This window comes from Tupaia chinensis, unplaced genomic scaffold (genome assembly GCF_000334495.1).
Source record: "Tupaia chinensis unplaced genomic scaffold, TupChi_1.0 Scaffold000407_4, whole genome shotgun sequence".
NCBI lineage: Eukaryota > Metazoa > Chordata > Mammalia > Scandentia > Tupaiidae > Tupaia > Tupaia belangeri.
Genome location: NW_006159912.1, coordinates 1,883,124 through 1,895,930, shown reverse-complemented (window position 1 = coordinate 1,895,930; position 12,807 = coordinate 1,883,124). Strand labels below are relative to the sequence as shown.

Genomic DNA, 12,807 nt, shown 5'->3' with positions numbered 1-12,807 from the left:
GCTGGTGTCCATCTTAACAGGGTTACTGAGTTCCCGTGCTCTGCCCACATGCTGGTCTTCATATAATTCACGTTTACTTTCTGGGCATAGCACTGTCCAGATTTTCTCTTCCTTACTTAAAGTTCACTGTTACGGAACAGGCCAGGTGCTTTTCTAACAATACTGTGTTTTTTTCTAAAGGAAGTTCCATATGTGAACCTTTAGAGTTGTTTCATACTAGAATATTTGTGCCTTATCAGCTACAGAAATGTTTTTTAAAGTGTGGTCCATGAGATAATGGTTATCAGCTGCTATAAAGAGGCTTTTACCATTCAAAAAAGACTAACACGTACAGTAGGGAAACTTCTTTAAACACAACTATTTTCTGAAAAGGAAAACACTGAAGAAAATAAAACAGGGAACATTTTATAATACCTTATAAAAGCTCAGTGTGTCTATCCTATTGGAGTAATGTATGTAATTAAGGAGAATTAAGTGATTTGGATAGGAACTTTTGTTTTTATAACTAGCCCCTTGAAAAGGAATAGAATTAAATAGTTTGGTTAAACCTAAATGCTGTCTGTGCATGCCTTTTAATTAACCTAACGTTTGCTGACTGGCAAGCCATGTTGGCAGCTACATTGCAGAGTTCATACCTTGTGAGACCTACCTTGCAGGGTGGGTGAGGCTAGGTGTGATGACCTCAAATGCCCATGGTAAGAAATAGTGATGGCAAAGGGCTGGCAGGTGGCTTGATGGTTAAGGGTGCTGGACTCCCACGTGGCTGACTACAGTTCAAGTTCTGGACCTAGCAGCTTGCTCGCTCTCTCTCTCCCTCTCTATCCGTCTCTGGTCAAATTGAAATAAATGAATGAATAAATAAAGTTAAATAAAATAAATTTTAAAAAGGATAACTTATTTAAAAAATAAAAAAAGAAATAGTGATGGTAGTGGGGAACTCTCATATATTTTAAGCAGTGAACAGAAGGATCTGTTATGAATTTCAGTTTCTCTTGTATAAATTAAAGCACACTGTAAAGGAGGACTTGATCTTTTGTTTTCTTTGTATAACAATGTCAATTCTAGCCTGTCAGGGCAAATTCAATAATAATTAATAGTTGTTGATAAACCATTCATTCTAGAATTGATTTTTTAATAAGTAGGCAAATAAAGGAAATAAAATCAGGGAAGTTTAAAGAGTAAATGTTAAAGGAATTTTCAGAGCCTCCTATATTCCTTATGCATCCAGTAAGTGTGATGGTGGATGATTTAGCTTTAGCATGGAGCTTATTTAAAACAAAACACCTCGCCCCTCCCTCCCCAGTACCTGTCTTGAGAGAGCTTGAGTTGTGAAGGAAATAGAGAGTTCAGAGGAGGCCTAGTAGGAAAAAAGGGTATTGAGCCTGGTTAAACTAATGATGAAAACCCACTCTAATGATTTGACTAGCTAGCTATGACTGGGCAAGTTCCTGAGTCCGCTGACCCAGATGTTCTAATTTATAAATGCAGAGTGACTTCCTTATCAGCCACTGGGGGAAATCTTCCGGAACCCTGAACTGTATATTACCTTCAGTAATCTTGCCATCCCAAGCCCCAGGCTGTACTCAGATGAAATTTCAGAAACTGGCCACTGGAGCTTTCCAGCAAAGGGCTCCAGAGGTGGTGAGCTACCAGTAGTAGGGAATTGAGCTTTACCTGTCCCCAGTAATCAGCACTTGATTTAAGACAATCAGTGGTGTGCCCCTTCATTTTTAGGTTGCAGTTGATTGCATTTGGCTCAGGCTCTGTTTGGGAAATAGGAGTTTTGCCTAGCATGAGTCAGCACTGCCCTGGGTAAACTGCCTGCTCTGTTGCAATCTTGCTTACCAAAGATACATCCCCAGGCGGCACCATTCACTTTGCCTGAAAGCCGCTGCTGTTGGTTCCTGAGATGATCTCATCTGAACATGGCTCCAGCGGCCTCAGCTGCAGGAACTGGAGGCAGCTTGCTTTCTGCTGTGGCAAAGCTTTGAAGCAGGCAAAATCAGGTAACCCCAGGCTGTTTCCTTAGTTTCATTAGCTGGGGTAGGAACTGGGAGAATCCTTTAGTCTTCAGAAGTGAGTTAGTTCCTTATCCATTTAGATATATTAAAGCCAGTTCTTCACCTCTTAGAGGGGGTACTTCGGGGAAAACTTTAGTTTCTTTTGGACTCTAGTTGTGGGCTTTAGGCCTAATTAGACAGACCATTGATTGTATAAATCTTAGAGAAATCAAACATGTTAGCTTTATAGCTTTGTCTATCTTTTGCTCTTACATTTTCTGTTCTTTTGGATTCTGGTGAGAAATAGTTTAGTCAAACAAAACTATTGTTAAGAGGTGAGCACATTAGCTTACCTCCTATCTGCATATCAAGTTATAGAGAACATGGTCTTACCAGTGAGTCTGTTCCCATTTTCCTTTCTGAGCTATTATGAAGAACCTCCCCTCATCTCTAATTTCTGTTCAGGCCTTTTCCTCATCTCCTTCTGCTTTTCACCTCTAAACTTTTAAACTCTTCAGCTAATGAGTCAGAATTTCACTAAGTAAGGTAAGTCAGATTTGAAAGGCACATTCTCTGTATCCCCTCTCAATATATACTGAATATCTGCACTCTATGGCAGAAATGGAAAGATCCAAATATATGAGAGTAGGAACGATAAGTATAGCTATCACAGTCTGTAAGGGAGGGGAGTGGGTGGGAGAGGCAAAGGAAAGAAACACGTCACAGACCCAAGAATGTCAAATTCTCTATTGAAAATAATGTATAGGTAATATCTTTGATTTGATTGTCAAAATAAATAAACAAATAAATGAAGAAGAAAAAAAAGTCAGACTTTCATATCTGTAGTTGCCCTCCCTAAAGTTACGCTGCTGTTTCTTACAATGATTCCCAAGTAGTCCATGTTCTCTGTCACCTCAGAACTTTACATGTGAGTGTGTTTCCCCTCCACCCCCGAGAGGTTTTTTGCTATAGGGCTTTAGGGCACGTGCACTCGCTAGAAAGACAGAGACAGAGAGATAGAAAGCAAGAAATCACCCCCCGGGGGGGATGACCATGCCACAATCCCTTCTCCATTCTCCTCTCGGGATCTTGGGCACGCACACATGCCCGGCGTGAGTTTAAGCCACCGGGTCTGGGACTCAAACTGTGGTCGACTACATGGGAGTCCAGCGACATAGCCATTACACTAACTGCTGGTCCCACATGTGAGCATTTTTATGGAAGCACCCTGCCTCAGTTTAACTTGGTCAACTGGTTTCAACCTAGAAGTTACTTATTCCACAAAACCTCCTCCTGTATTTCAAGATTAGATGAGTACTGAGGAAAACTAGCCTGGGATTTACTACTGTCACATAGCCAAAAAGTCTGGTGTGTAGAAGTTTCTCAGTAAGGGTAGAATGAGAAAGAGCCTATATTGTTAGGAGTATAGTATAGACCCAACTGTGACCCTCTTTATCAATTTGATTCTCTTATCATCTGTGTATTATTTGAGTTTCTACCCCTATTACCCTGTTCATGGTTTTGGGAAGGTCAGTTCTAGTGACCAAATCCTAGGTCCTAGTTTCAGCCTCCATCTTACTTAACGCCGTTGACAAGCCCCCCACCCCCACCCCCCCTTTTTTTTTTACCTCCTGCAACCCTTTTTATTTCTGCTTGCTTGAGTTTCCAGAGTGTCATTCTATTATTTTTCCTCTTTCTCTTTTGACCATCCCATTAATGTTGAGATACTCTGAGGCTTTACCTTAGATATCTTTTTACTCTCCTCCTCTAAAGATCTCAAATAAACCCATAAATTCAGCTACCCTTATTATGTTTTTACCAGCCCAGCTGTCTCTTCCAGATTCAGATTCTTATTTTCAAACTGACAAGTCTTGGCAAACTTTGTCCGACTTGATAAACCTACTAGGGAGTTCAAAAGACTTAAATCCAGCATGTGTATAACTGAACTCATTATCTCACTATCCAGGATCTGTTATCCACTTATACTGTTGTTTGAACCCTGTTAATTATACCCACCAAATCTTGCTGTTCATTCTTTTCATGCTCACATCCTGTAAATACACAACCATCGCTTATACTGGAGTACTGTTTGATACGAGGCTTTTCTCATCCCCAGTGTCATTGTCTTATTAATTTACCAGAAGTCGAAAACTGGACAATTTGTTTAACAAGCTGGATGACTTAAAATTTTGTGTATAGGACCAACCCTGTAGTCTAATGGTTAAGGAAGCTCAGATAACTGCATGGCCCTGTGGCTTGAAAAACATGCTGAGTGAGATCTGCAGGTGGTATAGTCGTTAAGGTGCTGGACTCCCATATGGCTGACTGTGGTTCACGACCCAGACCCAGTAGCTTGAAATTCATGCAAAGCGTGTGCGCATGCATGCCCAGAATCCCGAGAAGAGAATGGAGGAGAAGGGATTGTGCTGGGGGGGAAATGATTTCTCATTTCCTGTTTCTCTGTCTCCAGTGAGTGCATGCACCCTATAGCAAAAATCTCTCTCAAGAAAAGAAAGAAAGACAGATAGACAAACATGGTAGGTGCATGTGCATGTATGTCCCAAATTCCGACAGGATTGAAAAATGGAGGAGAAGGGATTGTGACATAGCGATGCCCCACTAGGGGGTGCTTTCTCCCACTCCCTCTCTTTTTGTCTCTATTTTATTTATTATTGTTATTATTATTATTAATTATTATTAATTTGCCATAGGGCATATGTACTCACCAGAGAGAGAGAGAGAAAATGAGAAAGCAAGCTGCCAGGTCTGGGACTCAAACCACTGTCAGCAATGTGGGAGTTCAGTGCCTTAATCACAATACCACCTGTTGGTCCCAGCACAGGTTTTTTGTTTTTTTTTGTTTTTTTGGAGAGGTTTTTACTATAGGGCAGGTGTGCCCATAAGAAAGATAGAGACAGACAGAAAGCAATCACCCCCTAGGAGTGATGGCCATGCTGCAATTCCTTCTCCTCTATTCTCCTGTCAGGATCTTGGGCACACATGTGAGTTTAAGCCTCCGGGTCCAGGACTCAAACCATAGTGAACTGCATGGGAGTCCAGTGACATAGCCATTATGCTAACTGCTGGTCTCAGCACAGGTAATCCTTTTAAAGGCCTAATCTAATCTCTTCATCCTCAGGGTTTCAGAGTGTTCTTAGTTCACTGTTTCCTACTTAGCTTGATTTATAAATCCCTGCACAATTGGAGCCTATCCTACTTGTCACTGTTACCCATCTTATTTCCCTCTCCTCAGTCATGTGTCACCTTTCCAACCTCAACTGAACTCCTCCCTTCAGTATACCATGTCCTTTCAGGATGCTGTGCCTTTTCCTGTTGGCCTCTCACTTGTCTGACTAGCAAAGTCCTCATCCCCCAGGAAACATAGTTCATGGAAGAGATCTCTGCTTTGCCCATGGCACTGGCTGTCTTTCCCACTAGACTGCTGATTTCCTTGACTGAGCTTGGTATCTCTAGTTGAAAGCCTAACACAATTAGAGACAGTGGCTGAAATGGGTCTCCAGGGTCAAATCACTATTCTAAACATCTTCGTTAGCCTTAGCAGTATCAGAAAATCTATACTCTTGTTAGGTGGCATATTTTTTGCTCCCGTTTGATGATCTTGAGCCTATCACTACCTATTCTGTGTGTGAGCTCTTAGCACCAGATGCCAGAGTTTATTTGCAAATACGAAAGGCTTGCCTTTTTAAAATTAGCCTTACAATATCATCTAATATTTTTATGGTGCTTTACACAAAAGTATTTCCCTTGTATGATTTTACTTGATACCTCCGATAATAACTGTTGGGTAGGCTTTGTTTTACCAGTGGTTATAAAGCTAGTTTGCATATCCAAACATATATTCAGGAAAGATTTAGAAAGAGAATGTGTTCTTCAACTGCATTAAGCAACTGATTTGTCTTTTTGTACTTGAGTATATCTTACCAAATTCTACAGAGGTGTTGTGCCTTTGCTCAATTGGCAAGAACTAAAAGATCTGATCTTGCCTCTACAAGGTAGTGGGAGGGAGGTATCCAGAGTTCGCCTGACCCTCCCAAGGCCCTGCTTGTGGTTAGAGACCTTGAATGAAATTACTGGTGTGCTCACTGCAACCTCTGAAGCTGTTTGTTGTACTTTACCATCAAGAATTTGTTGAACTTGGTGCTGTAGAGCAGTGTTAAACCAAGTTGGTAAGTACAAGGAGGCTACAAAAACTGGAATAAGCTAAATAAGAGCAGAAAAAGGGCCAGAAAGTGATGCAGCAGTAACACAACCCTGGACCCACATGGAAAAGGTCCTGGGTTCATATCCTAGGACCTCCCTTGAACATACCTTATACACGTGTGTGCACCTATGATCTGGGCCAGCTGAAACTGGGGGCAGACTGTAGTGTGACAGCCCTTTTGGGATATTTGTCTCTGTCTTATGGGAGAAATAAGCTTTTAAAAAAAGAAAGGTAGGGACAGTGGATGGTGTGGTGGTTAAGGTGCTGGACTCCCGCATGGCTGACCTTGGTTTGAATCCCAGACCCGCTGGCTGAAACACTGTGTGTGTGTGTGTGTTTGTGTGTGTGTGTGCACGCGCGCGCACACACCAAAAATCCCAAGAGGAGAATGGAAGAGAAAGGATTGTGGCATGGCCATACTCCTGGGGGGGTGATTTCTCACTTTCTCTCTCTTTGTCTGTCTCCAGTGAACGTATGCACCCTATGGCAAAAACCTAAAAATAAATAAATAAATAAATAAAATACAGAAAAGTTTTCACAGTGAGTGATTAATTTTGTAGAGTACTTCATAGCTTTAGGGGTGCTAAAATGCCTTATTTGGAACTATGTGAAATTTGATTGTAGAAAGATGAACCACCAGGACTAGGAAATAATCTCCGCTAGGTACTGGCATATGACATTAAATTTTGGCCCTTTCCTACTTGAGAGGATAATTAAAGATGATTAAAATGTTAGCAAATAAGTCCTATTATTGTAAGTTTAAAAGAAAAAGGAAAGTTTATTTTAGCCTTGAGAAGGAAAAGCTAACGAACTTGATTAACATCTTCAAGTATAAGAATAGTTTTTCCAAAGGGATTTTCATTAATTATTCTTTAACGACTTCAAAGATTTGAGAGGAAATGGACTTAAACTGAAGGAGTAATTTTGATGACTACGAGGAAGAGTTTTTTTTTTTTCATCATTAAAGTTGATAAACATTTGAATGACTTAAAGATAATGTTGAATTTCTGAGTGTTTTACTATCTATTACTGGGTAACAAAGTTACTGTAAGACTTTTGGTGACATAAAATGACATTCATTTTATTGCTCATGACTGTGGGTTACTAATTCAGGGAAGCAGGACACATTGTTTTGCTCCATGTGATGTTGATGGGGCTGGAGGATCCAAGATGGCTTTACTCACATACCTGGGGCTTTGGTTCTAGCTGTTGGCTGGAAGATCTTGCTTCTTCTCCATAAGGTCTGTCTCTTCCTTGGTTTCATCATTTGTTGATCTAGATTTGGTTCCTTTCACATTATGGCTATGCCATGGAGGCTGCAGGGTCTCTTAGAACCTAGACCTGGGAGTCATTTAAAAGTGATAATATATCTCTTTTCTTTCTTTTCTTTTCTTTTCTTTTTTTTTTTTTTTTTAATCCTGTACAGGAAATAGAAAGAGAAAGTCCTCCACACCCTAACCCCCTGGTGAGTCCTGGTCATGCTATAATCCTTTTTCCTCTAATTCTTTATCCTTTCAGTATTCTGGGCACCCACACTCATGCCCGGCATATTTTTTGAGTTGCCGGGTGGTATTCGAACCCTAGTTGGCCATGTGGGCTTCAGCTTCCTCTGTGTAGCACTCAACACATGTAGTGTAGGACAGGTCTTTATTTATTTTTATTTATCTATTTCATGAGAGATAGAGACTGAGAGACAGCATTCCCAGAATAGTCCTGATGCTGTGGTCTGCCCTAGCCCACTCCAGTCACAGGCATTTGTGTGCCCCTGGACATGAACCCTCCCATGGAGGTCAGCCTTAAAGAGCATTACGTTTTACTGCTACACCTTCGTCCAGCCCCTGCATCACTGCTTTGTTCCATTCTTTGGTTCAAAGTAAGTCACAAGTTTAGCCCAGGTTCAAGAAGAGGGAGGTGTGGACTTGACCTCTTGGAGTGTAGAGGGTCAGAGTCACACTACAGAAGGGCATGCAGCATGGTTGGGATTATTGCTGCTAGATTCTGGACACAGTTTACCACACTGACCTTAGAGATTTTTCATGAGCAAATAATTAATATCTATTTATTAATGGGTAGTTTGGGCATATGATTTACACATTTGACTGCATAGTGGAGTAATCTGGGAGCTTTTTACAAGCATAGACACCTCGGTAACAGACACATGACTGAGTATCTCCTGGGGATATTGACACATAAGAGATACTCTGCGTCCCTTTCCTCAGGTAACTAACAGTAAAATGAGTATGGGGCTGGGGGACAGATCCAGGTAGGCATAATACACATAGAGCAGAACGGTGGGTATGCTAAGACGGCCTACTGGTCTCCTGCTTCCAGTTCAGGGCTGCACCCTCTGCCTGGTGTGTCCCTCCCTTCAGTCTGCCTAGTGTGAGTTATAGCTCATTCAGTCAGCACATCAGCAGACCAGAGTTCCTTATGGCTCTCTAATTTTTTAAAAAATTATTTAATATATCATTGTTATTACTATTATTATTTTGAAATTTGCTGCAGGGCACACATGCTCACCAGAGAGAGAGAGACAGAGGAAGTGAAAGTGAGAAAGCAAAGCCACCAGGTTCAGGACTCGAATGGTGGTCAGCTGTGTACGAGTACAACACCTTAACCACTGTGACACCTGCCCACCTCACCTTCTTTTCCCTCATAGATTCTTGCACTTTCCCTTCATAGTAGGTTTTTAGCTTATAATTAAATAGCTGTATGATTATTTGACTGATATATAATAGACATGTAAAGTCTGCTTTGCTTTCCAGTATCTTAACATAGTGCCTGCCTTACAAAAACTGCTCAGTAAGTATTTGTTGAATGAAGAAGGGGTTGATTTAATGCATGAAAGAATGAAGTGATATTTGTTGTGAGTTTTATAGGGTGATTAGAATTTTGGACAGATGGAGCAAACGAATGGGAAATACGTTGTTCTGAAGTAGAAAATATGGATTCTGTCGTTCACAGAATTTCAGAGGATTGAAAGAATTGGTTTGGGTAAAGATGAGGAGTTTGGTTTTAAATGTACTTAGTATGCTAAATTTGAGGTGTGGATATCTAGCAGGCATTTAGAAATGAGGTAAAAAAAAAACTGAAAGAGAAGATTGATTTCAGATACTTAGATTTGGGAGTTATCTGACTGAAGACTATGGAATTTAATTCCCCAAAATACTAGCACTTAGTAAGCTCCCACTGTGTGCCAGATAGCTGAGTATTAGGTCACGCACACTAAAGTCTGACTCTTGGGGAAGAAAGATCCAGGCAGGTCTTAGGGCAGTTAATAACATTATTTTTGAAGAATTAGAAGGAAGTGACTGAGTAGGCTAGACTGAGGTGAAAGTGGGAGAGTAGACCAAGTCCAGATCACAGGGGGCCTTTGTGGGCCATATAGGGAGTCTAGACTTTATTCAGAAGTATGGGAGGAAACCATTGAAGGCTTTGAAACAGGAAAGTAACAAGCAGAGATTTATTTTTTTAATTTGCTAGAGGGCACTTGTGCTGGCCAGAGAGAGAGAGAGAGAGGGAGGGAAAGTGAGAAAGCCCCCCACCCCCAATCCGGCAATGGCTGGGTGTGGGAGCGAGGGTGGCCACACTGCAGTACCTTCTCCAGTCTCTTGTGATTTGGGGCACATACACCTGGTGTGTTTCTCAAGCTTTGGGTCTGGGATTTGAACTATGTACTCAGTCATGTAGAATCCAACTGCCTTAACCGCCATGCCACTGGCTGGCCTGAGGTTTATTTATTTTTTTAAAGTAAAGGTTACCCTGACTACTTTGTAGAGAAAGAGAGTGGCAAAGAAAGGACCTGTAAGGAAGTGTTTGCCCTACTCCTTGAGTAAGATCTAGGCACATAGGGCAAGGTATAGCAGTGGACATCGTATGGGATAGCCATTGCATAATATTTAACAAGTAGAACCAATAAAATTCACTAGAGAAGGAAAGACAGAGCAGGGAAAGAGCCCTGGGGATATTTAGGTGGTAGGAGGAGCAAGCAGGGAGGGAAGGATAGCGAGAAAGAGCAGTCATTGAAGTCAAAGGACAAACTGGAGTCACTGGGGAAGAAGGAGCTTACGAGAAACTCAAAGATGTGTATGGGTAGGTAGGTCATCAGGGTCATGAAAGGTAAGGGTTTAGGAAAAAGCTATACATTTATCCATCAGAAGATGGTTGGTGGCCTAGGGAAAAGGGCTAGTAGAGTGAGTGGAGTCATTGAGTGGGGATGTGATGAGAAAGTGAAGGCTGGATACCAGTTACCTTCTTAGGGAAATTAGGAATGAAAGAAAAGGGGAGATAGGAGAGAGATTGCTTTGTACACACTCCTACAGAGAAGTTTATATGTGAAGGTACATTTTCTTTTTATAAAAAAAGAGATTTATTTTGGGACCAGCAGTTAGCGTAATGGCTATGTTGCTGGACTCCCACGTAGTCAACCACAGTTCGAGTCCCGGACCCGGTGGCTTAAACTCACGCTGGGCACATTTGCGTGCATGCCAGGATCCTGAGAGAACAGAGGAGAAGGGATTGTGGCGTGGCCATCCCCCCTGGGGGGTGATTTCTCGCTTTCTGTCTCTCTGTCTCTCTCTGTCTTTCTGGAGAACACACACACTCTATAGCAAAAAAATAAAAGAGATTTATTTAACCTTATTTGTTATTATTTTTTAAAATTTGACTAGAGAGAGAGAAAGAGAGAAGGGGAAAGTGAGAAATTCTGGTCCCAGATCCAAACCGTGGTCTACCATGTGGGAGTCCAGCACCTCAACCACCATGCCACCTGCTAGCCCCAATGAAGATACATTTTTAAAAACTGTATGGGGAGGGAACCAGCAGTTAGCGTAATGGCTATGTCGCTGGACTCCCACATAGTCGACCGCGGTTCGCGTCCTGGACCCGGTGGCTTAAAACTCACGTCGGGCATGTGTGCGTGCGTGCCCAAGGTCCCAAGAGGAGAATGGAGGAGAAGGGATTGCGGCGTGGCCATCCCCCCTGGGGGATGATTTCTTGCTTTCTGTCTCTCTGTCTGGCGAGCGCACGTGCCCTATAGCGAAAAAAACCTCTCCAAAAAAAAAAAACTGTATGGGGAGTGGCAGCAGGTAACATAGTGGTTAAGGGCATTGGACGTCTACATGGCCAACTCTGGTTCGAGTCCCAGACCTGGCATCTTGCTTTCTCACTTTCCCTCTCTCTCTCACTCTGTCCCTGTCTGGTCAAATTAAAAATGGATGAAGAAATAAATAAAATAATTCTTAAACAACAACAACAACAAAAAACTGTATGGGGGTCCAGTGCTATGAATATCTGAATTCTAGGGATGCATAAAACCTTCCTTTTTGATATTGAAAGGAAACATTAAAACTAGGTCTTTCTATATTTTTATCTTACTCTTTGAAATTTCATTTTAAGATTATGTTTTAGGTAGAACATAGTATATATAATATTTATATAGGAGTACATGTCTAATCGCTGCTAAATATAGATACATTGAAAATAGGCTATTTTTTTTTTTTTAACTGATGATCAAAAATGGCCAACTTGCAGGTTGCATAGTGGTTGAGGATGCTGGACTCCCACATGGCTGACCACAGTTTGAGTCCCGGATCTGGTGACTTGCTTTCTCACTTTCTTTTCTTCTTCTCCCTCCCCTATGAGTGAATGAATAAGTAAAGTTAAATACAATAATTATTTAAAAAAAAAAAAAAAAAGGTCAACTCTACTGATGTAGTGTGTGAACAAGGGATTTTTGTTTTGTTCTGGTTTTTTTTTGTCTTTTTTTTTGTCCCCAGAGAGATCTTTTTTTTTTGGAGAGATTTTCACTGTAGGGCGTGTGCACTCGCCAGACAGACAGAGAGAGACATAGAGACAGAAAGCGAGAAATCACTCCCCAGGGGGGATGGTCACGCCGCAATCCCTTCTCCTCCATTCTCCTCTCGGGAGCTTGGGCACGCACGCACACACACCCGGCGTGAGTTTTAAGCCACCGGGTCCGGGACACGAACCGCGCTCATCTACGTGGGAGTCCAGCGACATAGCCATTACGCTAACTGCTGGTTCCCAAGAGATCTTTTGATATAGGATGCATATGTTCACTAGAGAGAGAGAGAAAGTGAGAAATCACCATCTGGGGGGGATGGCCTCATGCCACAGTCCCTTCTCTTCCATGCTCCTCTTGGAATTTTGGGCACCCACACATGTGCTTGGTCTGAGTTTCAGGTTGCTGGGTCTGGGACTCAAATCACGATTGGCCATGTGGGAGTCCAGAGCCTTAACCACTACATCACCTGCTGGCTCTGGGGGATGTTTTTTTAAAACAGAAGCATCAGAGAGAAGTATGGAAAAACAGTATGCCATACGTTTTAAAATTCTTAGAACTCTGTTGTGCCTCATTTTTAGACAAGAAACTGAATACTGGATAGTTTAATTTGTGCAAGATCAAACAGCTAGTTAAGGATAAAACTGGAATTTGAAACCAGATCTATTTCATTCTGAAGCCTTTATTCAGAATCACTTTATTTATTCTCTCTTCTTAATGTTTTCTCATGTTTTTCTAGTTAATTCTCAGTGATTTTTTTTTTTTTTTTGAGGGGTTTTTCT

At 41.6% G+C, this 12,807-nt stretch overlaps 1 protein-coding gene across 5 annotated transcripts in view; it reads left to right on the top strand.

Annotated features, from left to right (window-relative positions):
- The window catches only part of RFFL (ring finger and FYVE like domain containing E3 ubiquitin protein ligase), an 84,676-nt gene that overhangs the window by 28,494 nt on the left and 43,375 nt on the right, over window positions 1–12,807 (top strand). The window contains exon 1 of one of the 5 annotated variants that reach the window (XM_014590114.2): window positions 1,868–2,006. The exons of 3 other annotated variants lie outside the window; for them this stretch is intronic. In XM_014590114.2, coding sequence (XP_014445600.1) covers window positions 1,910–2,006 — 97 coding nt within the window. In that variant the 5' untranslated portion in view covers window positions 1,868–1,909. Of the gene's footprint in view, window positions 1–1,867; window positions 2,007–12,807 lie in introns of those variants that run through there. One more of the 5 variants, XM_027774156.1, reaches the window with a different exon arrangement.